The 22,820-nt window shown below is 36.7% G+C and overlaps 1 protein-coding gene across 2 annotated transcripts in view; it reads left to right on the top strand.

The window, feature by feature from the left end:
• Window positions 1-22,820, top strand: part of LOC127419943 (neuron navigator 1-like) — a 184,009-nt gene that overhangs the window by 20,930 nt on the left and 140,259 nt on the right. For both annotated transcript variants that reach the window (XM_051661786.1, XM_051661785.1), the window contains exon 3: window positions 8,930-9,676. In XM_051661786.1, coding sequence (XP_051517746.1) covers window positions 8,930-9,676 — 747 coding nt within the window. The remainder of the gene's footprint in view (window positions 1-8,929; window positions 9,677-22,820) is intronic.

The raw sequence follows: 22,820 nt of genomic DNA, 5'->3' as shown, positions 1-22,820 counted from the left end.
AAAACCATGGATCTAAAGTCCAGCACTAGTCTGGCTTGTAGAGAGGATTTCCTCTTGAGTCAGTCATAGTTCCTCTGGTCACTGTGGCTTTGTTCGGAAAACCTGGCCCTTGGAATCGGTATTTGAGTCATACTCGGGTGTGGTGTGCAGTGTAGCCATCAGTGATAGTCATTTTCCTTTTTTAAAAAAGGTTTAACGAACTGAAACAGCGTAAATATAGGCTACTTTAAGCCAAAAGGACAAATTTGTTTAAAAAAAGTTACACACAACTCCTGAAATAACTGAAATGAAAAGCGTAATATTATCACCTCATCAAATATTTTATAAGGTAGTACATTTGTTGTTTGCTTTGACTTTCATATGTGGCATTGTGTGAAGTTTGTAATTTATGTAACTTTGAAGATGCATGCCATGGAAACAGTTTCAAATTATCGCTGTACTTGTAAAATAACACGGTTCCATTTGTTAACATTAGTTAACCACTTTAGTTAACATGAACTAACAATGAACAATACTTTTACAGCATTTATTAAACTTAGTCAACCCCTTATACTCTGGTGCATTTTTGGGCTGCCGCCTATCATTTTTCACACTCAAATTTAAAACCTCACTATTCACACATACTGTGAAAAAATTGGTCTCATTTTTCAGAAAACCCCCCAAATAATAATAAAGACTCCAATGATTCATAATTAATACTATATGTCTTTATAATCTTATGATAAACAGAAAGGTTTTTTTTTTTTTTTTTTTTGTATTGTTGTCCTAACTTTGTAAACATGTAATTATGGTTCTGTTCACTCTACCTCACTTTGAAAAGTCTCATTTTATTCCACTAGGTGGCAGAAAGCACTAGATTGTTCTTTCTATCACATTCCATCACAATATACTGATCTGAAATGTAGGTGGCTCTTTAACACATTTTAGCCCTCAAAGATGTGCTCGTCCATAGACATTCAGTCTAATTTTCAGTTCAAGCACCACCCTTGTTGTTTCATTGAATACCTTAGCCGCTGAGTGGACTAAAAGCTCAATCTATATGTCATTAGAAAGCTGAGGCCTTCCCCTTTGAGATGATATAAAACATTTTAACATCAATAGTCAAAAACATATTTTTCTGATGATTTTTTTGCATGCTTTTGCTGCTGGATGGCATATTTTGTTCTGGACATCTAAGATATAACATTGGATTATTCAGCCAAGCAAGATTACAGACAAGTAAACAATGGCTAATTATTGAAAACTGCCTAATGCAAAAGCAGAAATAAAGTTTTTGGCTACTTGGTGCTTATATCAGCAGTTATAGGTGCATTAAAGAGAAGTTTGATGACTTTGAAATCATATTTGACTTTGTGATTCTTTTGAAAATCATTTGAATTGTAGTATTAGTGCAACACAATACTGTATAGTTACATTCCTGAGAGTGAGAGCTTTCATTTGATACATGACTTGTCCATTTAGGTGCTTTGTGAAATACTTTTATTTTCATATAAATATTTCTACCCCATTACCGCTATTAGGTGCTAATTTGCAAAACATTATTATTATTATTATTTTAGGCCTTATTTTGTTATTATATGTAACACAAATGCAGAATTGATGGTTATATCTTAAAAGTTTAGATTCTAAGCTTTCAAATGATACCTCATATGTCTGAATTATGTATACGGGGACTTTCACGTTTTAAACATAAACTTTTTTCTCAATATAGTGCCCCCTTTGGACCCACCAACGGGTCCATGTTAATTTCAACATAAAGTAATACACTGTTAAAATCAAAAGTTGTATATGTTAGCATGAGTTAATGTACTATGAACTAACTTGAACTAACAATGAACAATTGTATTTTTATTAACTAACATAAACAGAGATTAATAAATGGTGTAAAAAATATATTGTTCATTGTTAGTACATCATACCTAATGCATTAAATAATGTTAACAAATGGAACCTTATTGCAAAGTGTTATCAATATATTTTGAAAAGCAGCTCTTGAAAGGTCCTAGTGCAGTCTTGTGCTAACATTTTATGTATGTATATCAGCCATGGCCCGTGCAATTTAAAGGAATAGTTTGCCCAAAAATGAAAATTTGCTGATAATTTACTCACCCTCGGGCCATCCAAGATGTATCTGAGTTTCTTTCTTCATCAAAACAGAATTTAAGATTTTTAGGATTTCATTTCAGGCCTCCTCCTTTAAACAATACAAGTGAATGTACTCCATTTTTTGATGGTCCAAAATGCATATTTAGGGTGCATCAAAATAATCCACACGACTCCAGTCGACAAATAAAATTCTTCTGAACCCAAACGATTGATTACTTTTAGAAACAAAACAATACTTATATACTTTTTAACTACAAATGTTCACTTCCATACATCTCTGTAACGCGTGCTCATGAGAGGGATGACGTAAGCTCATTTCCAGGACCAAAAGAGCTGAGATATTCTTCTAAAAATCTTAATTTGTATTCTGCTGAAGAAATAAAGTCATACAATCCAGGATGGGATAAGGGTGACTAAATGATGAGAGAATTTTCATTTTTGTGTGATTTGTTATGTGGCCCCTATACCAAACAACTGCTCTACCGCATCTAATGTGCGGGACATGACGCGCCAAGTGACCCTGCTTTTTTAGTGTTTTTATTTTTCATTCCTTGCATTGTTTTAAAAATGTTTTATGTGCAACAATAACTCTCTCAGTCGGCATTAAGGAAAATTTAGACCCTACACATAAACTGATTTTAATGTAATTGTTTCTTATGATTATGATATTGAAAATAACTTTTTCATCTTTTCATTTCTGTAATCATGTTGCCCTTTTATTTATTTTTTTTAATCAGATTCATGAAGTGTTTACAGTTTCACAGATAAGTGATGTATTTTAAAAGTTGTCAATCAAAAACACCTATAAAATACCTATATTTTTTATTCTTTTTGGCAAACAGCCATAAAAGGGAATGTAAATTACGGTATCTGTGTGATACATTTTGAAATTGCAGCATACAGTTTTTATTATAAGGGGGCATAGCTTTCGCAACTACAAATGAGCTACTCTTTTACTCTTACTTGAGTAGTTTTAGGACAGGTAATTTTACTCAAACTACATTTTTTAAGAAGTAACAGTACTTTTACTTGAGTATTATTTTTCAGTACTCTTTCCACCCCTGGCTATAACAATGCAAAAAGCACTTACCAATTTGCTTGAAGTGAAAATCAGCCCTCCTTTCCTGTTTAATTATTCAATCGCATGATCATGCTGAACATCTCAGGTTTGTAAATTCATTAGGATCTCTTTCTCAACAGCAATACCAGCAGTGATGACAGCCGACTCGTCAGCAAGATCTCGTGCTCTTCGCTTTCAAATTACGTCACTTAAAGCGTGATTGTGTCACTCAGCGCCAGCTAGAAGGCCTGGACTGGGACATATCCTAAAGACCACACCCACAAGAACAAATAAATCAATCTGATTGGCTGATGAATCTGACAATCTGACTTTTTATGCCTATTTACTGCAGTGTTGAGGGATTCTGTGGAAATTCTGAAGACCTGACAGGGTGTTGCTCAAACTCACGTGCTGCTTCGGCTAACGAGCATGGCTTTGGGCATGCGATTTGTGAAACAGTTGTCACACTTTGCTTGTAAGCATCGAGGAATTGGATAATGTTTTTTGTTTTTTTGCTATTCGTCTGTAGATTAATTAGGAGTGGAAAGCGATTGTAAATACGAACATAGACAAAAAGGTCAATGAGAATGAAAGGATGAAAAAATATTTATTTATTAGGCATGTTACGCCAGCAGAGAAGGCTTTGCTGGCCCTGAGAAATCACCACTGATATATATATATATATATATATATATATATATATATATATATATATATATATATATATATGTGTATATATGTATATATATATATATATATATATATATATATATATATATATATATATATATATATATATATATATATATATATATATATATATATATATATATATACACTATATAACATATTTGTTCAGGGAAATAAAAAAATAACCCTTAATGTTTAAAATTTTGTCACTCCCTTCACATAGTTGACAAATATGCTAGAAAAGACATTTTTGTACAGCTACAAAATGACAAATGGATCACATTATTACACTTTAAGTGTTTAACTCTGGCTGAATCTTGAGCGAGTCTCTGAAGTTTGGCCAGCAGTTGCGCAATAGTGTCTGGGTCACCATCACTGGACAGTCGGCTCAGTGTTGGAGCCTGACAAGCGAGAGACAAGGTGGCGACCTGTGGTGAAATTTACGTGAGTGGAGTTGTCCTGAACCCTGCTGCGCAGCAAGCTAAAAACAGAGTGCTGTTTATAAGCAAGGGCTACCCCATGAACAGATCGAGCTCTGTTTGTTATTCCAACAATTTTATGTCTGGGGTGACATTAATGTCTCTACTGGGAGGAATTTAGAACTAGTCTGCTGGTTTTGATCTATCTGCCTAGGTTGAGATTAGAGCAAGGAATTCACTCACATCTGTCAAAAAAGAACTGATATATGCAAATATCAATAACTGGCCAGTGGTGTGCAAATGAGCAGTGTTTTTGTACTGATCATAATGGTTTCAGATAATGGCAACATTGTTTTCATTCCAAACTATTTGATGCATTTTAATATTTGCGTTTAGTCTTTGGATGACTGCCAAATCTGCAAACAACTCGGGCGCTTTTGTAGACCCTGTTCAGCAATTTCCTTAATGACTTTTGGTTTTAAGTTGTCATCAGGAATTAGTATATAAAGTGCATGATGGTAAAAACTGAGGTACTGTATTTACACCCTGTAATAATGGATAGGAGAATGCACCACCTTGAAAGCATGCACTTGAACTTATTGATTCAATGACAAATTAAGGTAGAGACATAATGGAGTTTGTTTTGTTGAGTGCAAAGTAGTGTCTCAACATCTTCTTTGTTGATCAATTTTATTTGCAATTATTTGAACTTGATATGAATAGAGAATGCATCATTACATTTTATTTTAAAAAATCCCCATCAACCCCATTTCCATGAGCTAAGATGTTGTGTGAGGTCAGTTAATTCCACTTGGATGGTCAGTTTGGTAGAGCTTTGTCTTGTTGAATGAAATGACAGAACTAAGTAGAACACTCTCAAAATTGATATAAACATGCGCAGATATCTTTCGGCTTCAGAGGAAGGAAACTGTGTGCAGTCTTGTGTGTATTGTATTATTGTGACATGTCCTTTCAAACCCTGACAAAAAATTAGGTCCATGCTTCGACAGAATGGTGGCCGTTCTTTCTGTAGCTCAATCTTTTCTTCTTGTTAAGTAATTCATTGTGATACATTAGAGCAGACACCTAATTGCCTATACATTTTCTATAGCAAGGGGTGTCAGGCACCTATTTTTGACAGGGCAGTCCTGGCTCACTTGGTGCCCCAGGTTAGATACAACATGCCCAAAGAGAAAAATCGGTGGTCCCACTTTATATTAGGTGTCTTTAACTAATATGTACTAACATTAAAATACATACAATACAATGTACTTATTGTGTAACTACATGTTGTTCTGCAAAATTCTCACAAGATTCACATTAGCTGCTACTGAGGTTGAGGTACAGGTAGGTTTAGGGTCAGGGTTAAGATTAGGGTAAGGGTTTGGGGTATGGGCTGGGGTAGGGTTAGGTTTAGGATTAGGGTTAAGGTTAACAGTGTAACTACATATGTAAACACATGCAGGTAATTTAAATGTAAGTACAATGTAATATTTGTTTTATATTAACTAAAAATTGCAACTGAACTTAACTGTCAGTGATCACCATGCATTTATGTTGTATGAAAAAAATCAACTTTGGTATTTTGATAATAATTGTTTTGAGGTCCATGGGAAAAGGTCATAAAATTTTAAGCAACATAAGGGTGAGTAGATGATGACAGAATGTTTAGTTGAAAGCAAATTATCTGCAGAAGGTGAGACTCGATAGGACTGACCAAATTTAGATGTCAGTGGGGAATTTCTGACACAGCATTTAAGAGAAACACTTTTTTTCAACCTACAGCAATTGTGGAAATTAAACAAATCTATTTTTTGCATTCCAAGGGCTCTATTTTCATGAGTGCGCAAAGCGTAGCACTACACGCAATGACCGCGCGCAATGTCTTATCCAATTGTGTGAAAGCGCTAATTGTAAGTGCAATTTTCGTGCCAGCGCAAAGCGGAAATTGCCGTGGGTGGGAGTGTTTACGCTACTGTGCATGCAAACTGTGGGTGGATTCAAGGGTTGCGTTAACTGAAAATTCTCCGTCATTTACCGATTGTTTTTGAAAGATTAACAGAAAATTTCAAATGGATAAAAATAGACCATGACGGAAATTTGACAACTCAGTCCATCAAAGTGATGGAAACAAGGGGGCCTGGGTAGCTCAGTAGTAAAATACGCTGGCTACCACCCCTGGAGTTCACTAGTTCGCTAGTTTGAATCCCAGGGCATGCTGAGTGACTCCAGCCAGGTCCCCTAAGCAACCAAATTGGCCCGGTTGCTAGGGAGGGTAGAGTCACATGGGGTAACCTCCTCGTGGTCACTATAATGTGATTTGTTCCCGGTGGGGCGCGTGGTGAGTTGGGCGTGGTTGCCGCGGTGGATGGCGTGAAGCCTCCACACACGCTATATCTCCGTGGCAATGCGCTCAACAAGCCATATGATAAGATGCGTGGGTTGACGGTCTCAGACGCGGAGGTAACTGGGATTCGTCCTCCGCCACCCGGACTGAGGCGAATCACTACACGACCACAAGGACTTAAAAAGCACATTGGGAATTGGGCATTCCAAATTAAAAAAAATAAATAAATAATAATAAAAAAAAAACTGACGGAAACAAAACATTTTCTAGCACAACTTTTGGGTGTATTGTATATAAATGAAGTGGCGCAAAGCGCTGTTTGCTATTTTCCTAAGAATTTGGTCGGTGCGCTAAGACGTTTCAATTCCATGCCTTAACTCAGCGCAAGGTCCAAATTCAGTTCCTGCATTTGCAGTTTGGTGATTCCACCAGTAGGTGTTAATAAAGTTCATGTCCAAACTCTTAAAATATAGTGGAACATTAAATTAAGTCCCTGACAATCACTGTCGTAGTTGTTTGAAAAAAACAAATAATAATAATAATAATTCGATTGTGTTAAACTATCTAAAGGTCATGGCTTATTTTTCAGTTATTATCATAATGTTTATGTTTACAATTTTATTTATGATCTACTTTACACTGGTATTTTTATTTATTTATTTTTTATTTTATTTTTTTTTTTGAGTGATTTGTCACTGCAAAAGGGGCCGGTGGAAGAAGTTGTTTGGATAAAATGTTTGGATTTGGTAAGATTTTTTTAGACCACTTAGTTATTTTGATTCTATTTTCATTTTGTTTGAAGTGTAATTTGAATTTAGACATATATTTGGTTTAATTTGTTCGTGTTTCAATAAATGAATACATTTTTTTCAGAATCAAAATCAATCGGTAGAAGTGAAGTGCGCTCCAATACAATCACTTTTAACACTAGCCATGATTTGTGTATTAGTGTCAGTAGATGAAAATGATTAATAATACTTACATTCTCTGTAATTTAAAGGAGCATGCATCCAAATTCTGATGAGAATCACATTTTCCATTCATATAAAAGTAGCATGTGTCACTGTCATAGAAATATGCCTGGCATTTATCAAGGATGCAGTTAAGTCCATATTTCTATTCTTTTAATTCATTGCATATAGCCCATGTACACTACCAACTTCTTATGAATGTGCTGTCTTTGTTTAAATCATTGGTGCTTGAGGGAATGTACTATATATTAGGATGTAGATGTTGGAATAACCAGAAAAGAACCTTGGAATTAAATTGCACTTGGTCCAGCCTTTTGCATGTTGCACGCATGATTTCGCCAAACCCGCTTGCGCCTGGATTTTGCCCTTTTTTTGCACGAAAATACCAAAACTTCATGGTCATGCCCATTGACTTTGTGCTTATGACTTAAAGCACTGCATTGCGTGTAACGCTTGCGCTTAAAATAGGGCTCAAAATTTGCTTAGCTCACAATTCTGAGGGGTCAAATGCCACATTTCTGTTCATAGATTATCCAGACTGCTTGAGATTCGTTCTGACAAGTAAAAATAGCAAAAAATAATTTTTCCTGAAGCTTTTAGAAAGCATTATTGAACTTAAATTCATTATAAATTTGTCAGGATATTCTTACTGGTAAAAATGTAATTATTTCCTTGCAGTGAAAATATTATTGGTTTTATGACAGCAGAGTGCTGTTGTGAAACCAAAAAGGGCCAGTAGAGGAAGCTTGCTGGCAGGCAACTGTTTAAAAAGAGAGTGTAATTTATCACTGGTCCCTCATGCGCTAACATTTTTGCAGGAGAGCGGTGTAGCATCTTTAAAGTGGGTGTGTATTAGAGAGTGAGAGCGAGAGAGGGTGAGAGAGCCAAAAGAGAAGGGGGAGGAGGAGGGTGCGCGTGGTTGAATGAGTGCAGAGGAGCAAGGGGCGGGACTGTTTTTGCGTCTGTATTCTCTGTCATTCTGCTGCTGCACGCCGAAGCAGCAAGACACAGTGCTGGAGGGAGGAGAGAGATAGACTGAGGGAAAGACAGGAAGAAAATGAGTGACTGGTTAGCTCTAGAGCAGCTGCAAAAGAGGCAGGCTAACTGAGAGAAGCCAGATGCTGGATACACATGATAAATACACCAGACCGCACGGAATACGTCTTCAACACAGGATCTCCCTACCGGTCTTTCTCTATGTGTGAAAGGAGAGGTAGTTTTCCCTGTGATAAGGATTTGGAAGCAAGCGACAGAGCTTGCGGACCTTACACTGTCTCTTATTTTCTCTATTGTGAAACCATTTGACTCACTGATGCTTTTACATGGTTTTTCGCAGGAGGAAATCTTGGGGGTAGCCCAAGAGGACCAGGAGTAGATCTGGAGACTGAGAACACCTCCAAAGACAAAACCCCTCAGGGCCAGGCGAGAGCTAAAGGAGTAGGGGGCATGGCTTCAAAAAGGGGTAAGTCAGGGCTCCCACAAGCAGCTCCTCGGGCTGAGCTGAAGTTCTACCGAGGTGGAAATTTAGAGGGTCGTCTTCCAGTGCCTAGCAACTTGCGCAAGCAGAAGTCCTTGACCAATCTATGCGTGCTTACGGACTCAGAGAAAAAGATGCACCTGTACCCGCCCAAGTGGTCAGATGATATCGACAAGCCTGGGGCAGGTCAGAACAAGACCGGCAAGCTCAAAGGTACTGGAAGAGCGCCCGGAAAATGTATCCCACTCTCCAAGAACCTTTCCAAGTCGGATCATTCACTGTTTCAGGGAAAGACAAAACCTTTTAGTCCTCCTTCTAACTTGAGTAAACCCAGTCGGATACCCAGGGGTCCTTATGCGGAGGTCAAACCCATTAGCAAGTCTGAAGAGCTGGCAGATGACAGCAAGTCAGATGATGAGATCTTGTCCAGCAAGGCTAAAGCTAATGGGAAGAAATCTTGCACCCCGGGAGCAGCCACCCCAGGAGGTGGAGGCAAAGATGCATCAGAACATGAGGAAGAGGACAAGACCTTTCTAAAGGTGGATCCAGAACTTGTCGTAACAGTACTTGGGGACCTGGAACAGCTTCTCTTCAGTCAGATGTTGGGTGAGTAATACCAAGATCTGATAATCTGCTTGCAATTATGAGTAATGAGCAATGCTTTCAAACTGCCAGGCTGAAGTAACCAAAAATCCTCATATCTTCATAGCTCAACCCAACCCTTGTCTTGCTTAGCAACCACTTTGCTTTCTTTTTTCCTATCCATTCACATTGCCATGCACACTTATTCTATTCATTCATCTATTCTTGGCTCAAAGCTGTGCCTGCTTGTTAATCATTATTGTCAATTTTTGGTTTCAAACACTGTATTGATGTATTGAACAATCTCTACAGACCTTTTTGTTTACATTGCAAGCCCATGTCTTGCATCTGTGCACGTATTGGGCGAGACCAATCTGTGCTCCAATCGGGGGGTTGTAGGTTCTTCCAGGGTTATATTTGCTTTACTATCATACCAGTCATATTGAACTGACATACTGCCCTAATCTCCAACATTTGCATTTCTCAATTTTGTTCCCTCAGGCTGTGAATTTTATTACTGATGTTCTTTGTAGTAATATTATCAATTCTGCATCTATTTAATTCAGCATGTGTTATTATAAACTATGTGGATAAGCTCATGCTCACACTAGATAAGTTGGACTAAATGGTGTTTGATGCCAAAGTGAGTGCATAAAAATAAACCTCTCCGGGTTGAATTGTTTTCAAGTCGTGGTGGGCAACACATTTAGCCTTGCCGCTGGTACCATTGATCTCTGGGGCAGTTGACAGATGGTTCCCCTCTCCTTTCCTCTCTCCCCTTCCCTCTCCCTCTCTCTGTTACCGGGGGACTTCAAAGACAATAATAAGGGTGTCACACTCTTTGAGAAGGTCAGTGACTCAGAATGAGATGGCAAAGACACACAAACATTGTGTGTTTTGTTTGCATTTAAGAATACATGAACAATGTGGTGACTTATTAGCCATTTACCTTTCCGCTACCAGATTGGTTAGCTATTTTTTAGTCACCTTCCCATTCTAGTCATGCAATTACAAGACATTTTTATGCATTTTTAACAGGGCCGTAACCACCATAGACACTGAATACTGGTCCTCCCCCAGCATGGACCCTTTTCACAGACTGTGATGACACATTTCCACTTTAATTTAGCAGGGTAAATCTAGCTATATGTAATCAAACTATATTTCTATTTCTAAATTATTCAGTTATTTCATTTTTTTTTTTTATGTTACTCTGGTATTAATGAAAAGAATTGTCAATACTGCTAAAATTGGGTTTCTAATGCAGCTGTTGAGGGTGCTTTCACTCTTCTGACTACCATAATCCATCTCTCTCTATTTTGTTCTCTTTGGAACATGTAATAGTGGATTTTTTCATTATGGGAATGTAAAAATAATATTTGCTGTAGTTTCCCATGTACTTAATAGATGTTTGCCCTTCTATAGTTTACTTCAGCGCTCCAAATCCGGAAATGTGAAAAGGATCCATTCAGAGTAGTTGATTAATGTGGGTACTGATTTTTACATAATAAAATTTGTTACATCCTTGGTACTTGCCGTAGTAAAGTGATGATTTTAGCATGATTACCTAACTCTCAACAATCTTCCACCGAACAACTGTGTACATTTTTAGTTTGCACTTAAGTGTATTGCTTCATTAAACAACAGTGTGGCCAGAAATATGGTGCGAACTGGATCCATTGAGTCTAGATAGGAGAAAATGGAATTCGCTTTACTCATTTCCCCTCATCCCCAGAGCTTATTTTGACCTTGCCACATAGCACCTGCAGAAGGGGATGGGTTGAATTGAAAATATTCTATTTATATTGTACAGCCAATACAGATTTTATATTCTTTTCGACCTCTTGACCGCTGTACATTACCGAATATTTTGGTCTGTTCTGTCCGGTGGGGTTAGCAGAGCAGGCAGAGGTTTAAAGCCTCCCTCAGGGCTTTGAAACACTGTTCTCTTCATGCATGTGACTGACAGCATATTAGCCTCTTGCCTCTAATTTCTGACCCCAAGAACAACCTTGTATACAAGTGCAGAGTGTGTATCTCATTCCTCCAGTCAGTGTTGTTGGACACTGTTTTTTCTATGGGATTGTGATTGTTCTTTGAAATCATGCTTATGTTGTTAAGGACATACTGTTTTAATTTTTTTACATTCATGTCAATTTGATCACAGTACTGCATTGTACCAATTTTTATTTTTGGTATTTTTTGAATTCTAACAATACAGACAGTAGGAAAGAAGACGGAACACAAATGATACAAGCTAGACTCTAACTTACATTGCCTGCCTAAGCACCAACATGCACTGTGTCAGAGAACAAGTGCAGGCCACAATTCAAAATAGTTTGATCATTATAATATACTTGAGAATTCAAGCCAACACTTTAAAATATATGAATCAGGTCTATAGTTGATAATATGCTGCTTAGGAGCTTAGATATCTCTGGTAGCAGACAATGATAGTCAAGGGTGGCCACCAGCAGATAATTAAGAGAATCATTGCTAAGATCAGATAGAAAACCCCAACATGTCTTAGAGATGCTTAAGGAACATGACATATGCTTTATATGTTATGTGTTGATAAGAGCTTTACCAGTTTTAGCATCCTAATAAAACTCATTTTAAATAAATCAAACCAGCTTTTGGATTTTAGGATTAAGTGTGCATAAAGGTAATGAAAAGACTCAAGTGCACCCTCCTGGTTAATATTCATATGTTTTTATTTGTTCTTTAAGTAATGCCAATTTAAAATCTGCATGAGTGAGTTGTATTCGAAGTACTGCCCAAAAGCCTATAGTTTCCTGCTAAATATATACTATTTTACTCCATTTGCATTGCAAATGCCATTTCATGTTATTTTATAGTTTTGATCATAACACACACTGCATACATGCACACATTGAAACAGACATGAAGATACTGTAATGTGACTGGAGCTCAGTGTCTCGTTATGCTGTTAAAGGGTGTGTCTCATAGTGAAGGACATCCATACAGCATCCTTACTGGGGGCATTTTTCTGCTATCCTTTGCCTCATCAACATTTCCTTCTCTGTCTCATTTGAGTTATGCTGGTTGGTCTGGGTTAGTGGTGCTGGTGATGCTCTTGACATGATCGCTGCTGACAGCCGCACTGAGGGAGACGTTCTGTGCTTATAGCGTTTTCAAAGCAACCCTACAAGAACAGGGTGGCTTAGACCCAATTTTAATTATATGATAAGACATGAATATATGATAAGCAGGCCCTTTTTAAAGGAAACCACCAGTTATATGCAGTGGTTTTACTTTGTATATTATGGTTGCCTGTGCTGCCGAGCCAGGAAAGTGTCGCAAGGGTTAAAGTCACAATGACTGACATCCCAGCATGTTGCCAGCTTCCTCTTCAGTGCGGTCATGATTTCATTTCAGTCAGGTCAGCTTGTGTAACAGCAGATCTCAAGGAAAACCACACATACATTACACATATATACACACATACAGTATGTATAAAGACATATCATCCACATTCATCCAGACATATTATATAGTCAGTGAAAGTTCATGTGAGATAATGTATCATAAAATAATGTGTATTGAAATGTAGATTAGAAGCAGTGGTTCTAATCTGGTTTTGCCATTTGCATTTAGTATTGTTTTGTTTTGTTTTTTCAGCTATCAGAACAGACCTGCAATCCATAATTGGGCTGCGGCCCATAAGTTGAGAACCATTTATATAATGTATAATGATAAAGAATACAATAATATTTCCCTTTTTGGATTCTGTGCATTTAATTTATTGAGTTTGGATTTTATTTACACCTTTGGATTAAACTTGAGTATGTATGCTCTTGCGTTCATTCATCATAGCATCGATCAGTTTCTGGTGAACAAATGTCACGAACACAAAATAGCAGACAAAACAGTGAGGAAACGAAAGAGGAATAGCGCAATTCCAAATAAAGGTCAAGTTTTGGTTCATCCATCTCTGTTAACATGGAAAGGCGCACAACCCACCTGCCTCCATTTTGTGACTGCTGAAATGATGACTTGTGTTTGACGGCCAGCAGATTCGTAATGCGATTACTGTCATGACCAACATCCCCATGCCTTGGCATGCTGTGTGCAACTAATGCAATCTAACTCCTAATCTAATTTTTGCACGTCTGCAAAACTGGGAGTGGAAAGAATCTTCTCAATTACACAAGCATGCAACATGGAAATTATGTTTGTTTATCCCTTAAAACATTTAAAATTACGGTTGTCAGTATTGTTTGCCAACTGTTTTTTTTTTTTTGGAGCCTGCTCCCAGCCTGCTCTGCACGGACTGAGTTTAATTTGTCTACAACTTTACGCCAAACGCAGCCCTATATTTAAGCAGATTGTAAAATAGCTCTCAAAAAAGCTGTACTTTCCAGTGTATTTCGTGTAAAATGGTCAGCTCTTGCATGTTTGGACATATTTAGCTTGTTTTATGTCAGTTAAGTGAAAACTGTTTTGTGGGCCTTGCTCAAATGTCTTGTTATTTTTCAGTCAAGTGGTGGTTTCATATGTGCAGTAGCAGCAGAGTCGTGTTTTTGAACGCCTTAATTGTTTTGTGGTTAAGGCTGCCTCCGCCGTTACAGCCTTTTTCAGTCGTTAGAAAACATCATTCCGTTTTCCTGTCAGATATCCTAGATGTTGACTGCTTAAAATGCTCTTGGGTAAATGATTGTGTAAGCTTTTCTAAGTTTCATGTGAGGACTATTCTTGGGTTTGCAAGTGTTAGAAAAGGGCCAGGAATCAATTCTTCCCCTAAGCGTCATTAATTGTTGCACAGATCATTAATTGTTGCACGTCATTAATTGTTGCACAGATAGCGAACAAAGGCAGTGAAACTTGTTGAAAATGTTTATGCTAAATTGTGCTACTTATCTAAAGGCAAACATATAGTAGCTCTCTTACAAAGCCAACAGAGTAGCCTGCCTTTGGTCAGAATCTAAGGCTATGTCCACACTAATACCTTTTCATTTAAAAAAGCTTTGATTTAGCTATGTTTACAAATCTCATCCACACAGGAACAGAGTTTTTCTCCAATGAAACAGAGACTTTCGAAAACATACTCTATATCGGCAGACCACATTTGGAAAATTATTATGATAGGAAACTAAAAACAGAGTTTTCAAAGAAAGTGTATTAGTGTTGATGTGGCGCAAAGCAGCGTCGCATGGATCCTTCTGGCAATCCCAGAATGTATTATAGCTCTGTTAAACATTTTCATCCAAATGGTGGACAGGTTTGAGGGAAATGTATGTATAAATATAAGTATTAATAGAAAATAGTTCCATCTAATTCAAAATGCTTAAAGTTGCTGTAAGCAATTTCAGCCATTCTACTTCCATGATACTGAGCCGTTGGATTAACCGTGCCCCCTCTTTCCAAAACCCCAAACTCCAAAGATTTCAAAATGAGCTTTATTGAGAGCAAAAACGGTTGATAAAAAGAACAGTAGTAAAATAGCATTGTTATGAACAAAATGGAAATAAAAATGGACTATGCCTCAATAATTCGCTGCATTTACAATGCTATGAGAATGCGTAAAATTATTGAAAGGTCTAAAGCTTCAGAGACCGCGGACACATTTTTGAAAGCTCTTTACGAAGTCTAGAGCTCACAGAAACTGGAAAGATATCTCAGGACAATTATTTAATTAATATCTTTCAAGGAGTAGGAACATTGGTCACACTTTATATTAGGTAGCCTTAACTACTATGTACTAACATTAAATACATACAAGACTATGTATTTACTGTGTAACTACATGTTGTTCTGCACAATTCCGGTTTTGGTACAGGTACGGGTAGGTTTAGGAGTAAGGGTAGGGTTAGGATTAGGGATTAGAGTTAGGTTTTGGGGTAAGGGATGAGTTAGGGTTAGGGGTAAAGTTAACAGTGTAACTACAAATGTAATTAAATGCAAGTACTTTAAATGTATTTATAATGCAACAAAATGTATGTACATAATAACTACATTGTATCAGATGGTTAAGTACATAGTAGTTTAGGCCACCTAATATAAAGTGGGTCCGGAATATTTTTTGCATACCTTTCTATGAAAAATCGCTTACATCACCTTTAATTTCACCTAATATTTGTGTGTTATGTATGTTTTATGCTTAGCGATTACAATATCAAGTAATTAGCTTAGCAACATGCTAATGTCAGACTTAATGGGAATCAACTGTGAGAGTTACACTGCAAAAATCACTTGAGTATTTTTGTCTTGTTTACCAGTAAAAATATGTAAACATTCTTAAAACAAGAAAAAATGTACTTCTGTTACTCTTACTATTTTATCTTGTAAATGTAAGTGTAGGTGTCGTTCTAGTGGGAAGATCTCAGGATTCATATCAGGCATCTCATTCAATCACAATACAGCTTCCGCTTTATAAGCCTGTTCAGGTTTTTCTCATTGTTGGCATACTTCCATTGTTTTCACCCCCATCCACCCCATCACCACCAGTTTAGGTCCCATCCTGGGTGGGGGTAAGCTCCGCCCCCCTGCGATCATCGCTTCCGGCAGGATCTAATGGTTCAAGCAAGTATCAGAGCGCTGAACCGTAGGATGAGGTTTACGCCAAGTTACCTATGTTTGTATTAATCCCAATAATTCTGAGTCTTCTCTGATAGAACGTTAATGCTTGTAACAGGAAAAAACTATTTGTCAGTGGGGTAAGAAAAAAAACTTTGTTCAAAGGGAAAAAGTACATTTTTCTCAGCACATTGGCAAATAGTTTTATCTTGTTTTAAGCATAAACCCCACCAAATTTTGTTAGATATCTCTGACAAATATTTAGACAAAACTAGACTAATATCTTATGCTGTTCTGCTTTTCAGGTAATTTTTTCTTATTTTTAGGATATTTTTACCGGAAAATAAGACAGACTATTTAGTGAGAAAATTATTTTTTGCCAATGTATTTTTTAAAGTCACTTGTAATAATAATTTCAGCTAGGATGTTGCTTAAAGGTGCGTTCACACTGACATTAAATCGCTGTACTGTTGGTTGCTTGTAGAGGCATTCCTACTCAACTGCTGTGTCCAACTGCAGGCAGCAGGTCAAGTGAACTTCTCTTCCATTGATAGTCGCTGCATCACATCAATGCTTATTTACATTTTGAGGACAACTCTTAAGAGTTACATCGCCAAGGTTCACTCATATCACCTCAAATCACCAACTCCCAATGAATATGAATGACTTCCAGATGCTTTGTTGCTGAAAATTGCTGTCAATGTAAATGTCCCTTTAGAAGGTAGCTGCCTGTGTAAACAGCAGAAATTGAGGCAGCATACAAAGTCTTGGAATAGAGTTAGCATGTTGCAATAGTTAAAAACAATTTAGCAATAAGAACAAGCCAGCTGAAACTTCATTTCGAAACTCTCATGCTTTACAGCACAAGTGGTCTTCAAGAGTAAACACAGCTGAGAGTTTAGAAGGAGTTGTAGGTCTTCTCACTGATGTGCTGTTTGTCACTGGTGCTGAAGACACTAACACACTGATTGAAAAAGCTGACAGCAGGTCTTTCTACAAACCATTATAGTCAAACATCCCAAAGCCTCTTGATTCTCCATTAACAGTGAATTGACTGTAGCAAAATGGTAGCTGTTTTAGCACCCAGGTGTCACAGTCAAGGTTCGAACAGGCACAGGATGCAGAGTTGGCCAGTTAAAGGCTTATAAAGCATAATATTTAATACCTGTTCATCTCTAACACTACATTTGAACTTTACAAATCTCAAAAGTTCAAATGTTTGCTTGTCTATTGAGGCTTAAAGCTGAGATTCCAAGACAGCTGCTTTAGAATTCTAAGCTTGTTAAATCACTAAAAAAGAAGGAAACGTGAGTATTTAGATGTTCTTTTCATTTCCTTTTCCAATTCCTTAAAAAAGACTCAAAGTGTCAGCTGACTCATTTTAGATTATGTTAATCCAATGAGACTGTACATCTGTTAGTTGAAGGGTATTTTAGATTCCAAAGATTTGTCGTCCCTGTTGACAAACTAACGTGAATTAAAACATTATTTCAGCACCAGCATCTTTGTCCAGATTACATCTAGTGGTATAGAATCTAATCTGAAACATGTTGGCATTACAGTGCATGAACACAGGAGGATTTTAGAGATTTTTAGTGCATTGAGACTAAGAGGTAATTGGCGAATGTTTTTGTGTCCTCTCTGCCAAATACAATTATGAATGTACACCATGTACATGAACTAATTTCAGTTTCAGACTTTATGAAGGGAAGACTGTGCAACCCTTGTTGTAGGTAAGGATTTTGCCCCAAAGGGACAAAACGTGGTTAATCTCGTGTTTTCTCCACACATGGTCTCCAGTTCCACAGCTGGTCTGTGTGTGATGGGGTCATTCTGTCCTGAGGTCATTTCTGTCTTATGATGTTGTTGTTTGTCACACAGCACTGCAACATCCTTTGCTTTCTTGAGCTTCAGAAGAACTTAGTTATGCAACATTCTTGCTCATTCTTTGGCGAGAAAACAGTACACTCCGCATGGGCCTCTTTTTATGGCTCTCTATTCCTTGATGAAATTCCCGCTGGTGATCAGAACAGACAACAGCTAGGCGGACCTGCTCGCTGGCTCTATCTTTCCCAACTCCTGAGAGGTTTGCAGTAGATGCAGCTGTGGTGTTGCAGGTTTTTTCTGTGCCAGACAGTTTATGAAGCATGCAGTTGACTGGGAATCACTCCCACCTCACACTTCCTTACCTCTGGGCATGTAGGGATTCCTCAACCAACATGAGCTCTGCTTAAGTTTTCTTCTGCAGTGTCAAGTGGTGTAAAATAACCTTTTTCTGAGGCAAAATAGAATAACTTGAATTTAAGGTCACCTCCCCTCTTCCATTGAGCTTTAATATAACCAGTACATTATTTTCAATAATGTTTTTGTAAGTAATGGCACTTGAAAATTCATGCATTAAGTACATTTTGAACATTCACTGTTTTTTGACTGCAAGCTAACGTAATACACATACACTGAAAAATGTATTATCTTAATGAATATTTTTGTCTTGTTTTCCAGTTAAAATGTTGTAACAACAAAACACATTTACTTGAGAAACATAATCATGTAATACGTCAAGACTTGTAATCTTGAATTAAGTTAATTTTCATTTTAATTATTTATTAGTTATTTAAATTTAATTAATTTTGTTATTTTAACCCCATTGGCAATTTTATTTTTCTCATATAAGGAATATTCCTGGTTCAATACACACACAAAATTATTTTGACTTGTCCCTCATTTATTTTAGAAAACAAAACAAAAAGCTGTTACAGTAAAGCATTTACAATGGAAGTGAATGGGGATAGTCCATAAACATTAAAATGAGGGCTGTCGATTTAACGCATTAATTCAGTGCAATTAATTAAATAAAATAGAACACGTTAAAAAATGTAAGCAATTAGTCATGTCCCAAGACCGTAATAAGGAATATTCCTACCAACTAAGACATTCAAGCATGGAGTACCACCTGTTTTCTCCAGGGGGCAGTAAGCGAAACTCGCTGTACAGGCAGCATGCAGCTTATACAGAGAACAAACCACACTTATCGAAAGCAGGCAACACAAGATAAGAAAACGTTCTTGCGTTCAAACACATCTTGATGGACTGCAAATCTGAACACAAGGATCTCAAGATGTGTTTTTCTAAGTTTCAAACTTCATTTAACTTGACATAGAGACTTAAAAACGGTACGTTTATGACGCAACCGAGACGCTCCAAAAGTTTTTACATTGACGCGTCCTTAGACAAGCCCTTATAATAAATCTCGGACTCATTGACGAATTCAATTTCAAAATGGATTGCTGTGAACTGTAGACCAATAATTGGCTTACAGTATGTTCAATAATATAGAAATAAACAATATATTGCATTCTAAAGCCACTTTTTGTATTGGCCTTTTTAATGCTTAACTTGTGTGCCAAAATGTAATGCATTTTAATTATCTGTATTATAATTTTTTTATAATATATATTTATAAATATTTAAATATAACTATTTATAATTATTTAATCATTATATATTGAATTATTGTTATTTGAGGGGCTTTCTCAGCAAATATTTATGTATGCGATTAATTCGATTAATCGGCATACCATGTAATTAATTTGATTATAATTTTAATAGATTGACAGCCCTAATTAAAATACTGTTAAAAAGTGTAGCCACCAGACATAAATATTAGACCTGTTATGATTTTACTGTGATCAAAAAGCTTACTAACCATATCTGTGTAAAGTTATAACCAGTATTTTGAACTTCGTTGCCATGGCAATGCAATGCCGGTAAAATCTGTAAGCAGTTTTATGACACTAAAATCATTTTGAACAATGATTGTATCACACTAAAATAATGCTAACATGTATAATATTTACATCTTGTGGCTATACTTTTGAAACAATGTGTATTTGAATGTTTATGCACAAGCCCCATTCACTTCCATTGTAAGTGCCTCACTGTAACTGACATTTTTATATATGTGTGACCGGCCTTCGTTTAGCTCTGCGTTGTGTGGATAAATGAAAAAGACCGGGCAACAGGAATTACTCAGGCCAGATTTTATTCTGCATGAATAAAGAGACAAATGAATCAAAATAAGCTCGAATCTGTGGCCTTCTCTGACAACTGGAACACCAGCCTGTCCGTGAAAAGCATTATTTTAGCCACAGAGCTTGCACACTCATGCTTAATGAACTCTCTCCAAAAATACATGCTCCATATCATTCACACAAACTTCATACATGTTTGAATAAGATTAAAGTGAATTTAAGAACAAAATTACGTGTTTTATTACAATAAACAAAACTCATATCAAACTTTTTAGACGGAACTTCAGCACAACTAACCTCTCTTCAGTCGCGCTTACCGCGAACTGAAGGAGAGCAACCGGAACCGGAACATAAGTCTTAAAGGAGCCACGCGCCATTTTTAACAATACTGAAAAAGTACCATATAACCATAGAAACATGACATCTCAAATAAAATAAATCAATATTAAAAGAATAAATTAAATGAAATATTAAAAGAATTTCCAGAATACAAAATAATTATATAAATATAACAAATGATAATAACAAAAAGAGAGATTTTGTGTGAAATTAATAAATAAATATAACACCTGTTACATATGCAAGGGTTTGATTTGACATTATTTTCTGTGGTAATCAACATTATGCTACAAATGCTGTTGATTGAGTTTGTCTTGTATTAAACCTGGAACATTCCTAAAAGCAAATGTAACTAAATTTAGTGAGGTTTATACTTAAAACATATTTGCCAAAATAAACATAATTCAAGATATATTCTTTGAAAACAAAACATATTATTCTTTCACAATTGTTGCTTCTCAAGTAAATGTATCTTCTGTTAAGGATGTTAAGATATATATATATATATATATATATATATATATATATATATATATATATATATATATATATATATATTTTTTTTTTATTATTATTTTTTTATTTATTTATTTTTTTTTGTAAAACTATATAGCAATAATCCTTAAAAACAGTAATTTTTGCAGTTTCATCAAAAAAAAAAAAATTACTCTCACAGTCCTCAGAGAGCTATCCAACTTCCTTTCGCCAGTACAGGAAGACCTTCAGATGAATTCATGAACAGGGAGCCATCCAAATTTGGAAGACCATAAAAAAAAGACATTATGTTTGTTAGGGTCCTAAAACTTGTGTCCAGAAGGGTGGACACAGTGTTGATTCTGAATTGACTTTGTTGTGTTTGAATGTGTCTAAAATAAGTGAAACAGCAGAAGGATTTTTCCTAGCCTCAGTGTTGTGAGAAATCTCTCTCTCTCTCTCTCTCTCTTTCTGCATCTTGTTCTTGGCTGAATATCTCTGAACTTTAAATCAGATTTGTCATGGGAGCAGGTCTTTTTCATTAATGTTACTCTGGATTTCTCAGCTGTTCTGATTCTGTTCGTTTATGGCCTCTTGCATTGATTCACAAACAGTTTCTTGTATAGTTTCATGTGATTGCTTTGTGAGTGATGCAAGATAAGGAACCCTTCTTACACTATTTTCAGTAAACAACACTAGTCTGATAGGACCGGTGCCACACACTTCTCTTTCCTCTGTAGTTATTCCCCCAAGGATATTATTGTGATTTTGAGCGGATATTCCAGTCCGTCTTCTCATTTCCCACAGCGTGTCGTCTACAATATGTCTGCAGCATCTGCAGGACACTCCATTGTTACTGAAGAGTCCCTTCGTTCACAGATGCGGCATGCTTGCGTGTGAATGTGTCTTCCTGTTTTCATGTTGCCGAGGTCACCAAGCATGGACATTAAGCATGTTCAAGGGGACCACGCATTGGCAGTGTGTTGGTCAGGCACTTGCATCTGCATACGCATACTTGTATAAGATACCGTATGTTTAGCATGTTTAGCACATGATTGAACTGGATTGCGGCTGCTTAGTGAATAAGACACAGGTATTTTTCACCAAAATGCAAAGGAAAATCTTGTTCAGCAAAAGAAAGAAAGTCATACACATCTGGTATGGCATGAGGGTGAGTAAATGATGAGAGAATTTCATTTTTGGGTGAACTGTCCTTTTAATTAAAGGTCAGTCAGTTTTGTCAAGGTAGCGACATGTTTTTCTGCTTTGGCAATGCAAGGTCATTAAACTACTCTGTTAATATCCCTTTGGGATTCATTTGGCCTTATTTAGATCCATGTCATCAAGTGCACCTTAATTAAGCAATTAAACAGCATCTGTTCCTCAACCCTGGTAATGAAACTTGGAAAATGGAAACAATAATGGATTGAAATGGACCATCATTTGTAAAGACCAAAGGATCCAACAATAATTCCATTCTGTGCTTTGTCGCAGACCACCTCCAGACAAGACCTCTTAGAAAAGTAACCCATTTCAGCTAAAAATCTCCTCCAGAGCTGTCAGCACTCTCTGTTGTCCATTTAGTTCATCCATTTCCCTTCTTGCTCTCAGAGCACTCTCAGAAAGACCGAAGATGGTTCCAGTAAGCATCTGTATACACCCTATTAGCTTATCTATTGACATGCTATGCTTCAGTTACTCATTAAGAAGACATTGACAGTCTTTTAAGCCAGTGCTGTTGAGACAGTGTGGCAGCACTGTTTGAGATGGTAGAGCATTTTAGAGAT

This window comes from Myxocyprinus asiaticus, chromosome 29 (assembly GCF_019703515.2).
Source record: "Myxocyprinus asiaticus isolate MX2 ecotype Aquarium Trade chromosome 29, UBuf_Myxa_2, whole genome shotgun sequence".
Lineage (NCBI taxonomy): Eukaryota > Metazoa > Chordata > Actinopteri > Cypriniformes > Catostomidae > Myxocyprinus > Myxocyprinus asiaticus.
Note: the sequence above shows the minus strand (reverse complement) of the source record. Positions and strands in the feature narration are given on the sequence as shown.